Source organism: Mugil cephalus, chromosome 15 (assembly GCF_022458985.1).
Source record: "Mugil cephalus isolate CIBA_MC_2020 chromosome 15, CIBA_Mcephalus_1.1, whole genome shotgun sequence".
NCBI classification, from domain to species: domain Eukaryota; kingdom Metazoa; phylum Chordata; class Actinopteri; order Mugiliformes; family Mugilidae; genus Mugil; species Mugil cephalus.
The window spans coordinates 1685031-1704805 of record NC_061784.1 but is presented as its reverse complement, the minus strand read 5'-3'; the positions used below and the strand labels follow the sequence as shown (position 1 = coordinate 1704805).

General features: G+C 39.3%; 1 protein-coding gene across 1 annotated transcript in view; it reads right to left on the bottom strand.

Moving 5' to 3' along the window:
- Positions 1–6085, bottom strand: part of LOC125021153 (disks large homolog 4) — a 64630-nt gene extending 58545 nt beyond the window's left edge. Inside the window, exon 1 of the mRNA XM_047607073.1 lies at positions 5966–6085. Coding sequence (XP_047463029.1) covers positions 5966–5995 — 30 coding nt within the window. The 5' untranslated portion in view covers positions 5996–6085. The remainder of the gene's footprint in view (positions 1–5965) is intronic.
- Between the last annotated feature and the right edge of the window lie 13690 nt (positions 6086–19775).

Sequence of the window (19775 nt, the reverse complement as noted above, 5' to 3'; positions counted from 1 at the left end):
TTGCGTTGTGTGCATTTGACAAAGAGAAGCTCTCAACAGCCTCCACGCTGGCAAAGGTGCTGGGTGGGGGTTGTAGGCATTATAAACTAGCATAAATACGCTGGTATAGCTCAAACGTGAAGTGAACTATTATCCGTGTGAGCTCGTGAAGGTGAAACAAGGTGACTGACAGGCCTATTTTTTGGAATTAATATGTCAGGATTTGATTTTGTCAATTCAAGACCGCTTTGATAAAAATCTGACTTTTGATTACACTTACACTTGTATTAAAAAATTAGCACCCTACCGCAATTGTCTACCTCCTGTTTAATTAAGCCTGACACGGTTTTCTTAACTCAATCGAGGCTGCAGTTAGATTCCACAGAGAAGAAGGCACTTATGCTTGAGCCAGATGCTCTGCAGTGTGTGTGAGCTTGAATTCTGTCTGATCATGTAGGTGCGTGGCTTTCTTTCGGGAAAGCAGTTGAATGTGTGGGTGAGTGGTGCAACATGTACTTAAAATATTTGTCCATGGGCGCAACAGCAAGTGTCATTATAGCTGAAATGTTAAGAGCAGAAAAAAGACACATCTCTGTATAATTACATCTCTGTTACATCCGTTCGATTCTGCTGTGGGTTTTTTACCGGACAGTAGAGAACCCCAGAACTGTGCTGTCATGGCATCAGATTTGCACAGAGGCAAGCCCTGCTTCGCTCACTGTGCCCTGGGAGCAACTTGGCAGGATCAGTGTCTCTGTGGCTGCATACAAAGGCTTCATGGACACTCGTGCCCTTGAGTGGAGATCATTTGAGCTCTCCACTGGATCACTAATCCTAACGCAAAACATACTGTGCTGTAACCGGCTCATAGAGACGCACATTGCAGGGTGTGTTGAATGGACACTTGTTAAGGTGGATAGGTTGAATGAATACTGAGGTCTATTTGATTCATGAGCATAGGGGGGTTTTAGTCTAACTCCATTTTAAGACTCTTCGAGCTATAGCAGGATGCAGCAGCCGTAAGCTTCTCATCCTTGTGTGCACACATAATAACATGCTCTTGAGATATAAATATTCATATATAAAACCATACAACTAGCACAAAATAATTACAACCATGAGTGGTAAAACCCATTCCAAGGAAGAGGATGTTCATGTCGGAGCATGTAGCCATAGCCATACATGAAGCCCATAATGTGCATGCTGGACTGTTACATCTTGTCAGATGATTAATTCATTACAAGGAGCACTAACTAGGGAAGCCTCGGAAGTGCTGAAGAAGAGGGCAGAAGGTAAGCTACCGAGTGGAGAGCAGAGAAGAGGAGAGTGCGCAGAAGGGGGACCGGAGGTAAAATGAGATAAAGGAGAGATGAGGACAGAGTGAGGGATTATGGAGGTGAAGGAGGCAGAAAGGACAGAAAAAAATTGTGGAAATGGAAATGTGAGAGCGGGGAAGTGGAATGAGGGTGACAACAGGGGGAGAAGTAATAATCAAAACAGAAAGAGGCAGCAGAAGTGTGCCATATGTCCTCATTTCCACACAGGAGCACTTGATTTTATTGCCATCGTTTCCTCTAAGATAGCATTAAGATTACTTAAATCCCTTTTACTGCACGCACCGTCTTTGTTCTCGCCTCTCAAAATATCAAACCATCCTTCTCTGACACAAATGGAGTCAAAGATACTGTCAAGCTTGCAACCAAATATAAAGCATGTGACGTCTCCTTGAGCAGATATGCCCTAATATTCCAGTTCTAAATGTTAAGTAATGACACTTCTGTATGATTCAGTTTCATCATATGCTGCCATTTATTGTTTATATTTTCAAAGATCATAGTGCAGGAAGGAGCAGAAAATTACATTACCTGTTAAGAAGTCCAGTTGGACATTCAAAAAGTCTACACTGAGTGTTCTTCTTTAAAGATTAGCTGAAATTGCAAGTAGTTTATAAAGAAACTTCTACTCCACACCAGCAATGAGAACTGAAATGAGAGCGTTTTTGGAGTTACTGTTGCCTTAAAGCTGGGGTTTCAAAAGATTGTTGTCATTAAAGAATGCAGAAAGAATATTTATTCCAGCGTCATGTTGGAGGCTTTGGGAAACAGAATAGTAGTATAGTCAGGGCTGGCTCAGATGACAATGAACCATCCCTTAGATATGCTCCTATTTGCCTAGGCTACCGGGGGTCAATGCACTTGACATATGTCCTCTACTCCCTCCTCTGTCATACTGAGCTACTATCCTCTGATTCATCATCTTATTTCTTCTCTATTACTACTCATGCATTTGTTTGCTACTACTGTATAGCATTTTAAACAGCTTTATGTTCCTCTCTCTATCTATGACAGTTGTATGTTTATGTTGTTCCTCCTGCTGTTCCCTTCCTTTCTCTTTTTCTGCCTCTACCTGGCTGGTCTCAAGCAGGTGGCTCCTCCCATATGGACTGGATTCTGCTCAAGGTATCTTCCTGTGAAATGTAATATTTTTCTTGCGGCCTTCGTGCTTGCTCTGGGGGTTTCAGGGCGGACCTTGTTATGCGTCTTGATGTACTGTTATTGATGCCCTATAAATAAAACTGAATTAAATCCAACTGGATAGAAGTAGGCCTATTACAACTATTACAACTATTTCAGGTGATATTATTTCAGCTGGTCATTGTTAGAATTCGCACAATTGTAACTTTTAGAGTTTAGGGTTACAGTATGTGAAGCTGCAGACACAAAATGCTTGGCATAACATCAGTTGTAAGTTAGGAGTATACCACCACCAGACAACTGTTGGGGTTTGGAAGGAACCAAGGCTAAAAACAAGTTAGGGTTAGTCTTGAGACTGGGTATGTAGGAAATGCAAAAATATAATGAATATCATTATTTCCCTCAGGAAAATTAGGAAGAAAACCACACGATATGAATTCCAATATAATCATTTGTAATCCATGTGTCTGCGTGGGTTCTCTCCAGGTACTCTGGCTTCCTTCCTCCCACCATCTAAAGACATGCTCGTTATGTTCACTGGTGATTCTAAATTGGCCATGGGTGTGAGTGTGAGTGTGTGTGAATGGTTGTCTGTCTCTCAGTGTTAGCCCTGTGATAGACCTTGGAGACCTGTCCAGCGTGTACCCCGCCTCCAGCCCCCTCCAGCGGACAAGCGGTTATAGAAGACGAGAATGAGTATGTAACAGTACGTCAAGACATCAGCAAACATGTGAACTTGGATCTTTCCAAACATTTCCACTTAGTTCTAATATTCAACATAAATGGATTGTTGAAAAGCCAAACACAATGGCACCCATGTGGGTGTGTTTTGGTTTTCAGCCAAATTAGACAAATACACCAAAAAAAAAAAAAAAAACTACAAAAACGAAAAAACGTCAATGGATAAACCATCAAACCAAATTCGCCAAATTTAGAAAGACAGCAGCAATTACAAAAGCTTTCAGACTAGTGTCCAAATGTAAACATGGCAGTACAGACGCACATTAACAGACAGTGTAAGGCACAATATACCAGCAACCAAAGAATGGTTACCTTTAAAGAACCTATTCAGCTAAAGTCTGACAAAGACAAATTAACAGCTTATCGCAATTATTTGTATTGCAATCAATCTTTCCAGATTCCTTATTTAGAATTCCCACAAGCCCTATGTCGAAAGTTCTCATGGCCAGGCAGACTTTAAAAGATAACATATGAATTATCAAAGAAAGGGAAATATTTTTTACCATGTTTCCTCAAAAAAGAACCTAGTCTTTTGTAAACTCAATTTGTTTTAATTGGTCTTCATGTCTTTTCACCAAAGTGAACAAAGCCTGCTTCTCTTGCTATCAGCAGAGATCCATTTATGAGATCTCGCTGGAAATTCACTCCGGGAGCACACCATCTCACTGGAGGATGGCATTTGAGGCTAGCTTTTGCAAAGGGAAGATGTTCTCTTAATTCAAATAAACACTGAGGTTCCTTCCGTACCTCCTTACTTGTGCTCTGTGTAGTGTTATTAGATATTTGTCACTCACTGGCTTACTGTGGCTTCACCCACACAGCAAAACTTAATGCACAGACCTGCACAGGGAAGCTACATTGTTCACATAACCTGTTATACAGTATGTGGGTGTCGGGGAACAGCTCACTCAGGGAGCTGCTCACCCATCATCTGCTACATGACGGCAAGCCACACTCCTTACCTGCAATGCAGCCAGCCTCCATTAAAGTTTAATAACTCACATTTAAAGGAATACACCAAGGGTTTGGGCAATCTTTTATCTGACCTGTATTTAAGTTACCTTGAAAAGTTGAAAAAAAATACTCATGTCTAGGGTAAGGGTGAGGCTTATTCAGTTATATTATATTTACTGATTGTGGCTGAATAGTAAAGGTTTAGCTCATTTGAGTTGAGTTAAATTGTCATCATGGTGCATTAAAAGTTACACGTTGCCGTTCATCTGATTGGTTGGTTAGTGGCTTTCTGCATTCTTTCACACACTTTCATGCAGCAACTTTCCCTTTTATAAACTGACCATCTGTCTCACAAGTTCTTGGCAATACTCAGGTTTTCTGTGCCAGCTTTACACTAAGTCTTTTCTCACTTTGATAGCAATGCAGGAGACTAGAATAAGTTGGGTGAAACATCCACTGTTTCCAACTGTGTTCTTTCGCTGTGAGTTTTTTATTTATTTCTTTTTTTCCCTGAGCTTACTCTGTGAGTCACACTCAAGGCAAATAAGATGCATGAGGGACTGATGTTTCAGACTTGCTGAGAGATACCTTGACATTTTTGTCTCAAAAAGAATGACACAATGTGTCGTGATAGGTTTGCAGTTGGTTCATTAAGGCGAGCCGTGAAATCATGTGAAATGCTATTATTTCCATGCAATCAATAAAAAGAGAAATGTATGTATTTTACTTTAAACCTCCCTGCTCATTTTGTCTGCTCCTGCTTATCTATGTTTTGCTCACCAATAATCACTGTTGCCACGGAAACTGAGAGCTTGATAAGCAAATGAATGTAATGTGCCAAACCGGTTAGGCTGAAATTTTACGTAAGACATGCGAGAGCACCAGCTGCACTCAAGTCTGCTCCACAAACACAGAATTAAAATTTCCAATGATCACCACCTTCTCACAGCTGTAAGAGTTGCTGTGTGTGTACTTCTGTTTCCCCCTTTTTGTCATCACTTCCTGCCAGAAACTGCGTTCAGGTGCAGCTGCTACAGTATATTGTTCACTTGCTTTAGGATCTCTCTGTGTGTAAGTATGTCTACCAGCATTTCTGTAGGTCTTGAACAGATTGTGGCCGTCTGAACAAACAGGGTCCAAGCCCCAGAGTGCGTCTGCAGACAGACTACATCGAAGCTATTTCATTTTTCTCTTTATTAGCCAATTTCTTGTCTAGGACTGCCTCCACAGAGCAGCAGGCGCAGCGCTGACCACATGTGTGTGACATAACATGTCACTATACCAAGTGTGAGAGGCAGGTGTGTATGGTACATGTAATGCATGCCTACGGTGGAGATTAGGAGAAAGCAGCTGAAAATGTGCGGGTATTAGCATGCAGAGAGTCTTCCCATGGTCTCTCCCTGACATATTATGCAGCTCCAGCATGAAACAAAGCCCTGCACAGGCAACCCAATCACCGGTTCTCTCCCGCTTTGTTACTACATCCACGCAGGTCAGCCAGCCCCTGCTTAAACACTCACAAAGCATGACACCGAGTTGGAGATGCGGACAGTGGGAGAGAGGCTCATCCAGAGACGGAGATATCAAAGAATCTGCACCCCACTCTGTTATCTTACCTCACACTGTGGTTTTTCTGAAACGTTCCAATTCCCAAATCAGAACACACAGAAATGACTTGTGTAATTAAGAGATAATAAGGAAGAAGTCTTCTTCTCTGTGTTTAGATACAGTTGTGGCACAGCTCACGCTCTCTCGCTCAGTCGCTTTCTCTCTCACACACACATAGAGCTAGAGTAATGAACAACAGATAGGCTTACCTTTGTAGTCACAATGCAGAGGCAGTCCATGGTACTTAGAACAAAATATTGGGGTGTATCTCAACCCCCCCAACCCCCCCACGACAGAGGGCTGAGACCCCGCACCCCTCTCCCCAGCCTGCCCCACTCCTGCGCTCTCACTCTCGTCCTGCCTTTCCCCCCTTTTCTCTCCTTCCTTGAATCTCTTCTTTGACTAACTGAACCAGCGAGGGAAAGAGAGGATGGAGGGAGGGGGGAACATGAAAAGGGAGGGGGAGGGCCACAGGGAAACGGAGAGAGTGAGCAAAGAAAAGAGAGAGGGTGGTCTCTGAATTTAGTATGAGAGAGAGAGAAAGAGCCGAGAAATGGGAAGGTGAGAGTATATCCGTTTTCATAGGAGAGGGAGGGATGGTGGAAAAGAAAGAGAAAGGAATATGGGGGGAATATGAAAAGAAATGGAGGAAAGAGAGGATGGAGATGGAAAGCAGAGGTTTTGGGGATGAACAACAAAAAAATAGGGGTGGGGGGAAGGGGGGGTCACACTGTGGAGAGAATGGAAAAAGAGAAACAGAGAATAAGACAGCGAAACAGCAGAGGATGGAGAGGAAGAACTGAGGGAGGGGACAGTGAAGGAGAGAGAAAAGGAGAGGGAGAGTGGGTGAGTGCGTGAGTGTGTGTGTGTTTGTGTGTGAAGACAGAGGGAATTAGACCGAAAGAAAATGTGTTGAGGAAGAGAGTGTGAATTACATATGCATCACGGAAAAAGAAAGCACGGCGAGAGCGACTTAAAGAAGACAAGATCACATTAAACAGGGCTTGGTTTTCACTGGGTGAAAGAATGAGATGGAAAACACGTCTAGGTTTTTCTGCTTGTTGTAGCACTCTGCAGCGGTTGCCTTAGCAATGGTGCAGTTGTTGCCATGGCAATAGCTAGGCTTGTTGTTGTCATATGGTCAGAGTTGTAGTGCTTAGGGCTCAGCAAGGAACTGCACTGGATTTACATACCTGAGCATAAACATGTGTTTAAGCGATTAACTGTGTGTATGTGTGTGCATTTTCCACTGAGCAACCGAGGACAGAGAACCACGAAATGTGATCAAGCTTCATCACCAGATATTATCTCATGGATAATTTGACCATTACTGAAATATACAAAAATACTGCTCATCAAAAAAAAAAAAGAAAGAAAGAAAGAAAAAGAGATTTTTCAAACTTTTAAAACACACTCAAAAATATTACTGCAACTCTTTATTATGTTTTTATGATAACTACTTATTTTAAATAAAATGATAATATTAAAAAAATCTATGCACTCATCTCAGCACACTCTGCCTTTAAGACTGTGGACTGTACCACTTGTGGTTGCGTAAGGGGGAGCATGCATTAGTGTCTTTACATCATCATCAGTTCTATAATTGTACAAATCCACCCCTCACCCCACCTCGTCCCCTCTTTCCAGCACCCCACAATGTCGAAGCAATGGTGCAGCAATAAAGCAATTCTAAATGATGAACACACATTTGTTCCCCGGGGTGAAGAGTAGGGCATTTGATCGAAGTGTATAGTGCATTGCAACAAACACAGACCCTTGCATCCACAGATGGCCACATCCTGCAGATGGTCACTGTTTTAAATACACTCGCAGCAATGCTTTCACTAATGTCAAGCTTTGTAATTAAATGCAAAGATAATAAATCAAATGCAAAGTTGGACACGTCTTGCCTTTTAAATACCTGTTAAACTAGCTTCTAATCACCATCTTTTCACCCATACAGGAGTAAAATCTTGTTAGAGAGCAGGTTAATGTGACCATTTAATGCCTGCAGAGATTCCAGCAGAGGTAATGAAAGCAATATTTCATAGTGTTATCATATAACTTAATATTTCCCTCTAGGTTTTGATACTGTCCGGTAACTCTTTTTGTTATGTTTAAAAGATGGCAACCAAGATACAGGCATCTAGATACAGATTCAGAGAATAATTTTGTCTGCTTTCAATTGTGGATTAGGAGTGAATACCAGTGGCAGTGATAGCAGGAAATAGAGGACTAGAGGATATAGCATGATGTCTTTGTTTAGACTGAGAGCAGTAACTAATGTTATGTTCAAGATGCTACATTATGGATGATGTGGCAGTAGATTGGTTACACTTCACAGACAATAAACATGTCTGAAAGTATCAACAGCTGCACAAATAGACAATTTGTGCCTTTGTCTGGAGAATTTTACAAGTTATCTAACAAGGCTTAATATTGTATATGCACTGTAGACTTCCACACTCTATGACGGTGGTGATCAGCCCTGTGAAGGAACACTATATATGTGTGTTTAGAAATTCAAAATGTCTAAACTTGTAACCATGAGGGATTTGTTTGTATTAAATAAAAATGCCAACTTGAGGCAGTTATATCTATCACAATTACACTAATACATACACTACTGATTTGACTATAGCCACAACAAAGCTTTAATTTAGTTAACTGTTGCCTGAACAATAGGTAAAAAAAAAATAATAACATAGACATCGTAGAATCTGCTAGAATCATTTAAGTGGGTGTGATGAGACTAAATCCACAGTTGTTGTTTGGTGAACGAATAAACTAATAACCCTTTTCTGCCTCTAATATTAATAAAAAGCTTACAAATACTTACTTACCTATAAAGTTATCTTTTCCAAAAATGCAATGATGCACAATGGATTTTGTCACCCTTTACTTACACTGAACATACATTGCATGTATTTTATTGGATAGAGGAATGATTGGAAAAAGATGAAATGTTAAATTTGACTGTGAACATATCCTTTCAAAAATAGTAAGTCATTTTCTGAAGTATCAGCAGAAATGGGTTTACAAGTCACCATGATGTAGTGTTTCTGTTTTTCATTTAGTTGTTCATTTATACGGCAGCGATTGTGCCCACAGCCCTTTTTGCTCACTGCGTATGACAGATTTGACAGCTTTCCCACTTCCACTATAATCAGAGTATAAACTGAAACATCTCTAACTAGCACAAAGCAATTAATCCATTTGCCCTGTAGGAAGGTGCACACATTTTGCTGTGTGTTTCAGAAATGGGTTCAAAAAACACATGAAATCTGTGTAAATATTTTAGTGGGAAACAGGGAGTCCACAATGTGTTTATGTGAATGCATTAGAAATGAATGTGTACCAGCATGTGCGTGAGGTGATCAGGTGACTATATAAAACTTTAAATGTTCAGTTATAAGAAACAATGATCAGTTTTTATGAATTTGATTGTTTGAGTTATTAAAAACCTCCTGCACACAGCACACATTCCTTCTCACAAAATGATCCTAATATGCCTGACCTGTATACACGATTATATAATTTTGCTCTCTAGTGAGCAGCCAGCATTTCTTTTGCCAAAACTTGAGTACGCTCACATTATCAAAGTTCTTCTTTTATTTCAACCGTATGAAGTGAACACAAACTGGTTAGTGACAAACTACATTGTATTGATGATAATGATGTAAATGAGGAGAAAGTATGAATCTGGAACAAAAAACCTTTCATTCCCTGTACGACGCCCACGCATGCACACTGGCGCGAACACACACACACACGCACACACACATACACACTCACACACTTACACATGTACATGCTGTTAAAAATATATCATAGAAAATAATCTCCCAGTGGACATGCTTGAATACTGAGCAGTACACTGATGCACATCCACAAACTTCCATTATAACCATCATTTAAAAAGACTTGAAAAGCACTCACCCATAGATATGCCGACTCCATGCTGCTGAGCTGCTTTGCTTAAAGACTATAGTCTTGGCTCTGTGGTGTGCCTCTGACCAAAAAGTAGGCCAAGGACAAGCACTGGTCATCTAAACAGGCTAAACCAAAGCGGAGCATCCAGATCATGGGGCTGCTGTTAGAACAGCAGCCAGATTTCTCAGTTTAGCAGAGATCAGTGGTACAATTTATTATCTCTGTTTTGGTGGAATCACCATACAGTATATTACTAATTTCAGTTGCTATTCAGCTATTCAGGAAAACAGACCAACTGTGTTATTATGATTGAAATATCCATCATTTCACAACCAAAAATATCTTGATGGAATGGAACATGCAGGTGGTGCAGGCCTCTATTTAATGAGTATTTTTGTCGTTTTATTCAAATATTAACACGTTTGTGGTCTCCTTGGCTTTTTCCTTTGCAGAATCTCCCTCTCCCTGTTCCAAAAATATTCAGCTGGCATAAAAAGCGAGACCATTCCTACGTTGTCAAGGGCAGGAGACACCCACAGGTGTCTGCACACTCGCTCGAAGAAGTGTCACTTTTTCGGTGTTGCTCCGGGTTATCATGAAGGAGATGATTTTGGCGGCTGCTAGCTTGCCTGCTCTCACTTTTACTGCAGCTTCCCTGAAGTAAACTATTCTTAGTGCAGGTGATGTGTGCAATGTGCCATGTGTGAATTCCTCAGGAACAGGCTGCAGTTCGGATACGGGGATTGTTGTGGGTCCCAAGGCAGATGTTCGCTCATTTGGCTGATGCATGAAGCATTTTTTTTGAAGGGATGTGACAAAAAACTGTATCACCAGTTTGCTTTTGTACGGTCTGTGTAGCAGGCTTTGGGGGTTTGTTAGACGCTCATAGCTGAGGAGCTGTACACCTGCTAAGCTTCAGCAGAGGTGAAAATTGGAGCCTAAGTAGATATTTATGCACTGACAAGAAGTACACTCAAGTGATTATTTTTTGAGTAGTTAATTAATCCTTTGATTAACTTGCCACTTCATAATAGCTCTGCCATCTCATAATGGCATATTTTAACATAAAATCTGTGAATGAAGAAACCATTCTAAACTTTAACTTTTACATAATGATAACATTCATCAAGGAAGATAAGATTCATGCAGTGTAGGCCTAATCAGAAGGATGTTGTTTACTATATTCTGCCATTAATTTGCATAAACAGTGTTGCTGATTGTAACTGAAAATGCCCTTGTATTATTTATCTGCAAAAGGCTGCTTACTGCCAGTAAGAGTGTATCAGTGATAGTAATCTTTTGCTTTATTGGGCCATAGGCTCAAAAACAAAATTGCAAAGGGATTTGTAAGTGGTGTTGCCATACTAGCCATAGGCTGTAGAGAGGCTTTGCTGAGTTGTTGCTTGAAACACAACAGATGAAGACACAATAATGCCACCCTAGACACTGACCACCAACTAACAATGAGACAAAACTCACCGTAATAGTCCAGTTATTGACCCTGCCGTCCTGCTGTGTTGATGTTGGAAAAACCACTAGATGGTGCCTGTTGAGATGTTTGTGCATGGCAGATGCACTGTTGTGTTATTTTTTACAAAGCATCAATTGTATTAGGTCTCTGTGAAAAATATTAACACAATCCAGGACGACATATTTCATACAAACGGAAAAAATTATTTATCTAAGTAATGAGTGGAAATTGAATTACAATTTTTAAATTTGTCACACAAATATTTATCACTAAATACCTAACCTACGGAAAAAAAAAATCCATTAACCATTTAAAAACAAACACAAAAAGGCAAACAGAAGTAGTGCCTAAATGTGATGAAAGCACTGGATGTCAGGTTCGGTTTCTGAGCCATGGGACCTTGTAGAGACTGTTTAAGGAGTTACTGACAATGCAGGTATTTCAAGTATTTCTAAATCTTGGTTGACACATACTACCACCATTTTCCAACTGAGTCCTATCCACTTCCAACTAATCAGAGGAGCACAGACAAAAACAGCAGTACATGTGTCATGTGAAATAACCAAAACTATTCTAACTGTGCATGAAAAGGTCATGTTCATGGAGGTAGTCATTCTTCAGAGTAAGGTAATTGAAAAATGAGCTTCCATGACCTTTCAAAATTGCAATTAAAGTAAAATATCTTGCAAATGGTGTGGACAAACTTATTATAAACATAAGGAACAACTTCAGTGTACTCTATAATTCACCCCTGCTGCTTGACAAGAAATGCCAGTTCTACAACTCAGAGTCTGTCTCACCAAACCGTCATGTGTCAACATGTCTGGCACATTAGTGAAGAAAATCCAGTTCTTTTAAATGATCTTTTAAACATTGCTTCACATTGTTCGGTTAAGTGACGCCAAAGTGTGCGGTTTCATCATCATCTTGTCGGTTAGTTTGACGATGACTATGTCTTCATGATCACAGCTAACTTTGCATCGATTCTGGTGCCAAGTGGGCATGGTTGAGTGAAACTCATCTTTGATTACATGTTATACAGTGACAAATATTCCATAATTTCCTTTTTGCAGATAAGCAGGGAAAGTCTGACGGTTAGAATGCACTCTGACACCACCAGTGAAACTAAAACCGTCCCTGTGGTCCTCAATGCGTCACCGGACGGTTGAAGTAAACCAGGCTGCTACAGAGAATATGGCAAAGTCTAGTGGGTGTCACACATGCCGGCACCAGTGTGACTAATACATGAAAACATGGCTGAAAAATCACTGTAGGGATCATTTACATTTCAGGGTCTGCTAATTGCATCTGGGTGTGAATTATACAAAACAATCATGCATTTATTCCATACCAGACAGACAGTTCAGTAAACAGAGATAAAACAAAGATTTAAAGGCCTCACTACTGCACTGGTGTATGATCAGCCACCTCACTTCCACTTGTCAGCGCATGTTGTCTGTTGAGCGGGCTTTCTGGTGAAATGGCATTTGGCATGCTGATAAAGCAAAGTCAGGCGCTCGCGTGTACACACACACACACACACACACTCATCGAACAAGGTACTTCCCTAGCCTAGCTTGCTAGCTTGCAGTAATCTTGTCTTGCTGATAGTTCCCACCAACCAACCAGCCTGCTAATTAATAAGCAGCTGGGGAATTCTAAGGGTGCTAATGCATTCACTTGTCCACTGCAGCATGTAATGATGTAGCTCGCATTCATCCTCTTGGCATATCAGCCTGAGTAACAGAGCTGGTGGTGGGAGTAAAGCCCTAATGTTAATCTGAAAAATACAGTACATTTGACAGTAGAATGTGATTGGTGTAACGTAACCCTGTGGGAAAAATGTATGGATTTAAGTTGGTGTGGGAAGCTGGCAATTACACTATCAAAGTTGGTATAGATAGATAGATAGATAGATAGATAGATAGATAGATAGATAGATAGATAGATAGATAGATAGATAGATAGATAGATAGATAGATAGATAGATAGATAGATAGATCATAGTTATCCCTCAATGTTACTTTTCAACATCGATACTGAACATTGTGGTTAAATACTCTCTAAAATGTTACCCAACATTGAGCTGTGCTGGATTTGAAAAAAAAAGAAAGAAAGAAAAAATCTGGTGTTTTATACAGGAGTTGATCACCCTCTGCTGGTCAAGTTTTATACTTCTACTAATAAATGAACCGAGAGTTCACATCAATCTTTCAAATCTTCATTATTGCTCAGTGAAGATCGTTTAAGACATATAAATTAAAGCCAAGAATTAAAAATAAAAAGATGTCTGAATACTACTGAGATGCTACAGTCTTTATACTTTTAAATTGGATGGTGAAGCCTGCCTCATGCAATTCAAAGACTTGCAAGTGAATATTTTGGATGAAGTCATAAAGCCTGAGTTCATGGGTTGTTTACACGACTTTCCATGGTTTAACCACAAGTTTACAAGGTCCATTTAAAGGCAGCACATTAGCAACAAAGCACCAACATGAGACTAAAAGAAAGAAAAGTGAGACTGAACATAGATGAGACCCATTTAAACATGCCTATCCAGCTCTTTATCATCATTAACAGAAGAAAGCAGAATCTAAGGCAAAATGTCCTCAAGAATCACTAGTCCAGTCACCTTTGATTCAGCTTCATTTTTTTGAATAAAGAAGACAAATCATCTCCAGACGATATCATAATTATAGATCAAGGCCAAAAAGATAGTTGAGAATCAATAACTAAAACCGCAGCACTGGCAGGGACCTGCCCTTTAAAGTTTGGGGACAAAACAGAGGGTTCTCTGTATGGTCCTCAATCACCATCTGCATTGCATTGTTCTTTGTTTGTTGCTTTGGTCCCAGTAATAGATGCTGAATTAAAACTGACCTTAAGATCAGAGTGTTCTGACCTTATTTGATTCCAACAGCATTTTTACCACATTACCCAGAATCTGAAATCCTCAGATCTAGTACTAAGAAAAACTTCCCCTCCAAACCTTAAATAGAAAGTATAAATAATAATAACAAAAAATATTTGAAATATCTGTCAAGTTTAAAATTCAGCACAGCTCAGTGCTGGGTAACATTTTAGAATGATAATGTACCAGTATCCATGTTGAAAAGTAACAATGAGGAATAACTTTTAGCTATACAGTTGCATCTGAGTAAGCACCAAATTCACCTGAGCTGAACACTCTTTTAGGCTTTTCTCATGGAAGACATTTTGACATGTCGCAGTAGAGAACACACAAATGTATTAATAGCAGCTGAATTAATGGTCAGAGTAATATGTGATGGTGAACCAGCATTCACAGCAGGAAGTCTCTGGAGTGGAAGGCCCTCTTTTTCTTTTTTTGGTCTGTCTTTTTGTCTGGCCAGCCTCAACAGACGTCCCCCATATGAAATACTCGACCTTTGAAAGGGGAGTTTTTCTTTGTCATTATAGTTCTTGATCCGGGGATTTCATAACCAGAGTAATGTGGTGAAAATGCTGTTGGAATGAAACAAAGTCAGAACACTCTAATCTTATGGTCCACATATTACTCTGACCCTTAATTCAGCTACTATTAATACACGTTTGCCTTCTCTACTGCGACATGTCAAAATGAGATAAGTCTACCAAAGAGAGTTCAATTCAGGTGAATTCTGTGCCTATTCAAGATCTGTGGTATAGTGCCCTGGATGCCAGTTTAATTAAGCTGCAAGTTATTGATGTTTTTTCAAGGTATTCATGTCTCGGAATGACTGAAAAGAAAAGCCATGTTATACCTCTAAGCAATAATGACAATATATGAATGTTTTAAATGCTGCAACCTCTAGCACTGAAAAACATCTCTCCAGCTCTTAGTCATCAGAGTACTGAATGAGTCCATTGAACTATTTCAGGATGGAGTTTTAGCTTTCTACTTCTGCCCATATGAAACAGTTGCAGTCAGGTTTTGTGCTCGGACTGCCAATGTGCAGAAATAGAAAGCACACTTCTTCTCAAAGCCCCCAGGCAGTTGACAGCAGGACAAATGGGGAGATGTCAAAGTCTGGGCTTTGAATTGCTCTGACATACCTTCTTGTGCCCACTACCACCTGCCACGGCTCTGACTGCCAGCCAGTCACCTGTATGGTCATTCAAGGTCTTGGCCACGCTTCTGACAGAGCAGTCATTAAAGGATGAATGTCTGCGCCTCCCAGAGAGAAGCAAAATTGCTCAGACACTTTTTCCCGCCAACACTTGGAATTTGCTCTCTTGAAGAACGGCCATGTCCAGCTGACGAGGTTCCCAAGGCCTCCGGAGGAGTCAATTGCAGCTCTGCTCCGGGGGCACTTATCTCCATCAGGTCATCCATGAAAGCTGTGAAGAGACTGTTGAAAGACAGACGTGGTGAGTGGGGCCTATGAAGTTCCACTTACACACATGATTTACATTTTGATGGAGAGGGTGAAGCCGATGACTAAAAACAGCGTCTCCTGTGGAAAACCCCTCTGCATGGCTGCATGATTCCTGCACACCGGCAACACGAGACAAAAATGTATCTCAGTTTAAAATAAGTAAAGGGTGTGTGCTGCCTCCAGGCAATTTAAATTTACAATCAAGAGGAGAGAGGTACTTTTCAGAAGGGTTGAACCATCTCTATCCAACAGATTTGAGGTTTTGCAGTTGTGGCAAACAGAGTTGACATGAACCATGAATCTTAAAGCAGAGAGTTGAGAAAGACGTGGAGACCCGTGGCACAGATTATTAATCATTTATGGTGCTTGGACAGTTTTCAGAGAAGACAGTATTGTGATAACTCATTTATATTACCCCTATTGTCTTTCTGAAAGAGACATGCACTAGGCAGCGTTCTGGCTGAAGTCTCGCTGAGATGATCACAAGTTTGGTTTCAAGATGGCACTGCAATTCATTTCAAGTGTTGTTTGGTTGCTATGAACATGTTCGATTTTCCTTTAACCACAGATACGGTACATGCATCTGCTTGCATGCTTGACAGATATTTTCATTGGATAGATACTATGGTTGTGAAATACAGTAAGTCATGGCCTAATGGAAAACAAGATTTCATTCCACTGATAAAAATTAAAAAATCATGATGGAGAATATGATTTGTACACTTGGGTATCTTTGCTGAACCACAACACTTAATTCATACTGTATGTTGTGACAAATTTCTTATATATATATATATATATATATATATATATATATATAAAAAAAGAAAATAGAAACTCACCTCCTGGAATTTGGATTTTGCACTGGGCCATATTGCAATTTCAATAATATTTCAACTAACTGATCAGATATAAATAAATATCCTGATTATTTTGTTTTGGAAAACCTGGGATCTGCACTTTATCCCTCCAGTTCTATTCAAACATTGTACTAGCATTGTGTGTCACAGCACTTTGGCTTTTGCACAAATGATTCCCCACTTGTTCTGTCAGAAGTTGCGCTTTAGAAGCACCAGCAGTATAACAGATGGTGAAGCTGTTGCAAGCTGGTAAAGAGTAAAACTTAAAGAACAAGCCATTGATATTATACTTTCTGTTTCTTCTTTTGGTTTTGTTTCTTCTGAAAACCTTTAACCCCAAGGAATGGATGACTTATGGAACAGTTGGTGCTATTCTGTAAAAAGAAGGCGCTTTAGTATTTGACTTGCCTCACACAAATGTAACACGACCTGAACGAGTGCAATTTTACAGTTTCTTCAGAATGTGATCACACCTAGCTAGAAACAGAGAGGAGTCCCGGCCAAAAAGGAGAAAAGAAAATCACACTTGTTGTGATGTGAAGAATCTTACATTACAGTTTGTCACATCTGTCTCGTCAGTGAACATTCCTAGGGAGTTTCAGTGAAACATGTAACACTAATGCTTGTCAGTGACATGCTGCACAGCCACAGAAAAAGTTATTTTTAGGCCCTGTAATTGACAAATTAAGACCAAATAACCAAAAGAAGAAGAGAGAACTCACTAACAAAGAAATGTCATTGTCTGCACTTGTCAACAATCTGCCTGCAGCAAGTTTTGAAGATGAGAGGCAAGCAGCTCTCCCTTGCAAACTTGTAGTAGTTTGCTGGCAATTTCTATGGTTGTTCATTTTTCTGTGTCAAAAACATAAAATGTTACAAGGGACAAGGCAAAGATGTTGCTGTTTCTGTATAGGTGAAAATACAGTATGTGAAGTAGAAGATTACCAACAACCAAAACCACATGTGTGAAATGTCTTCAATAAATGCCCTGGCATGCCTTGTGTGTAATTACTGAGGGAGTAAACGAGGTCACATTCTCACTCAACTCAGATGTCTGCACAGTAACGTCTTTTTATTAGATCACCACTGTGGAAGAAAATGTAAAAAATATAATTATATGCATACAATGTGTTTCTACTACATCATTCACTTTGAATCACCATACGGATTGAGTAACAAACTGAGTATCGAGGTGTGTCTCTCTTATTCATCGATCTTGATATGGCTGAACAGGCCAAAACGCTTCAGAAAGCATTCAGACTGTACCTTGAGGACAAAACAACATTGCAACATTGAGAAAGAATGTGGAGTTTAAAAAAAAGCATTCATATGTTTCTACAAAATAAAATTAAAATGATTATTATTATTTTTTAAAGATGCTATAAAAGCTATAAACCATAGTTCCACCTGACTTAAACAAGTTTGTACATTGTCAATAACAACATATAGTAAGTTGTCTAGACCTTCTGCCAATGAATAGGCCCCTGGGCCGTTCATTTAGTTGAAAGTATTAAAACAAGAGAACAAGAGACACAAGGATACGACCTGTTAGAGAATTTCACAATATTTACAATATCTAATACACACAAGCACAGGCAATATTGATGTACCTTAATGCGGGGTAGCGGGAAGTAATTATTTGCCTTGTTTTCCACCTCAGAGCCTTCATCTGAGTGGTCAGCATGGCAGCTTGCAAGAGCCTGCTGTTTATAGCTCATATGATATGAAGCTGATTTCCAAAAGAAGAAGTAAGTTAGTAAGGATATCATTGTCTGTAATTCCAATGAAATATGAGACACCTCCAAATTCTCATAGCTCATTTGCAAATGAAAATCTGCTGTGCATCTTGTGTTTACATATGGACATACAGCATAGAGGCCGACCATATCAATGAATGAACAACCAAGTAAATTAATAAATAAATGTTCTGATAGATAAGCCCTAGTGCTGCCCTCTGTTGGTTACATTTAAAGCTATGTAAGACGTGACTTGACCTGCTAATGTGAAATTACAGTATGTTCTTGTTTTTGTTCCCAAAGAGGAATTTTGGCTGTTGCAAGAGGTTTTTTTTTTCAATCACAAAAAATAAATCACAAAAAATAAAAGGTAAAAAAAAAAAGTCTCTTAATTGATTGCAGTGTTGTGGGTTGCAAAATGTTAAGTAAAGGTTTAATCAAATCAATCTGTAATTAAAAATGATTATTGTTCTTTCTCTCTAAACTAATTGACTGTTTGTTGTAAGCATTTTTTTTTTCTTTTGCATCTTAGTAGTTTATGAGGAATGAATTAGTAATGAATGAAAAAATGAGTATAGGGGCTCTACAAATGTATTCATCTCTGATTATGTCAGCTGTGAAATCAGATTTGACAGCCACTATTCATAGGTTTAATTGACTGATTTGGGAAAACTACAAAGCAAAAGCTTCCATGTGTGTGTTTTTTCTTTTCTTTTCTTTTCTTGTATTTTTTTTTTTTTTTTTACACACATTTTGCCATTGTCATTTGGTTTTCTCTAAGCTGAAATATTATGCTCAAATGAACTTTTGGTAGGATTATACATTTAAGGGTTTGAAACGGTTCAGTGTTTTGTTATAGGTTTATAAATGATAACATGGTTATCTCAAGGCAGCATTTGGTTCTGATTCATACATGATCTCTTAACGGTCTCCTTTATTTCAATCAGCAAATCAGCCAATCAGCAAAAATAACCAAAAATTACTATTTATATTGTTTAGGATCCCCCCCCCCCCCCCCCCCCCCCCTTTTTTTGGTATTATTTTTGCTCCTGAAAAATATTAACTACCAAAGGTGACTTTGTGTGTGTGTGTGTGTGTGTGTGTGTGTGTGTGTGTGTATTATATTATATTATATTATATTATATTATATTATATTATATTATATTATATTATATTATCCTAGCATTGATCAATGCAAAGAATATGAATCACATTATCATTTATTTATTTGTAATTTTATGGTAGGGTTTGGTGAAAGAAAATTACTATAATTTTAATTTATGTTTTTTTATATTTATTTCATTAGATGAAAAACACATATAGTTCAATTAGTTATTGTGTTATTGCACCAGTTCCACAAATAGGACTATAACATAAACAAAAATCTATCTATCTATCTATCTATCTATCTATCTATCTATCTATCTATCTATCTATCTATCTATCTATCTATCTGTGTGTGCGTGCGTGCGTGTGTGTGTGTGTGTGTGTGTGTGTGTGTGTGTGTGTGTGTGTGTTTTCCCCATAATGCCAACAATAGCTCCACTGCCATAATGTCCAGTCAAGGGGAACGGGCAGAGCACTTAAAGCCACTACAGAAACAAAATGTTCTCTCTGGTGAATCCTCCCTGCACGTGCCGCCG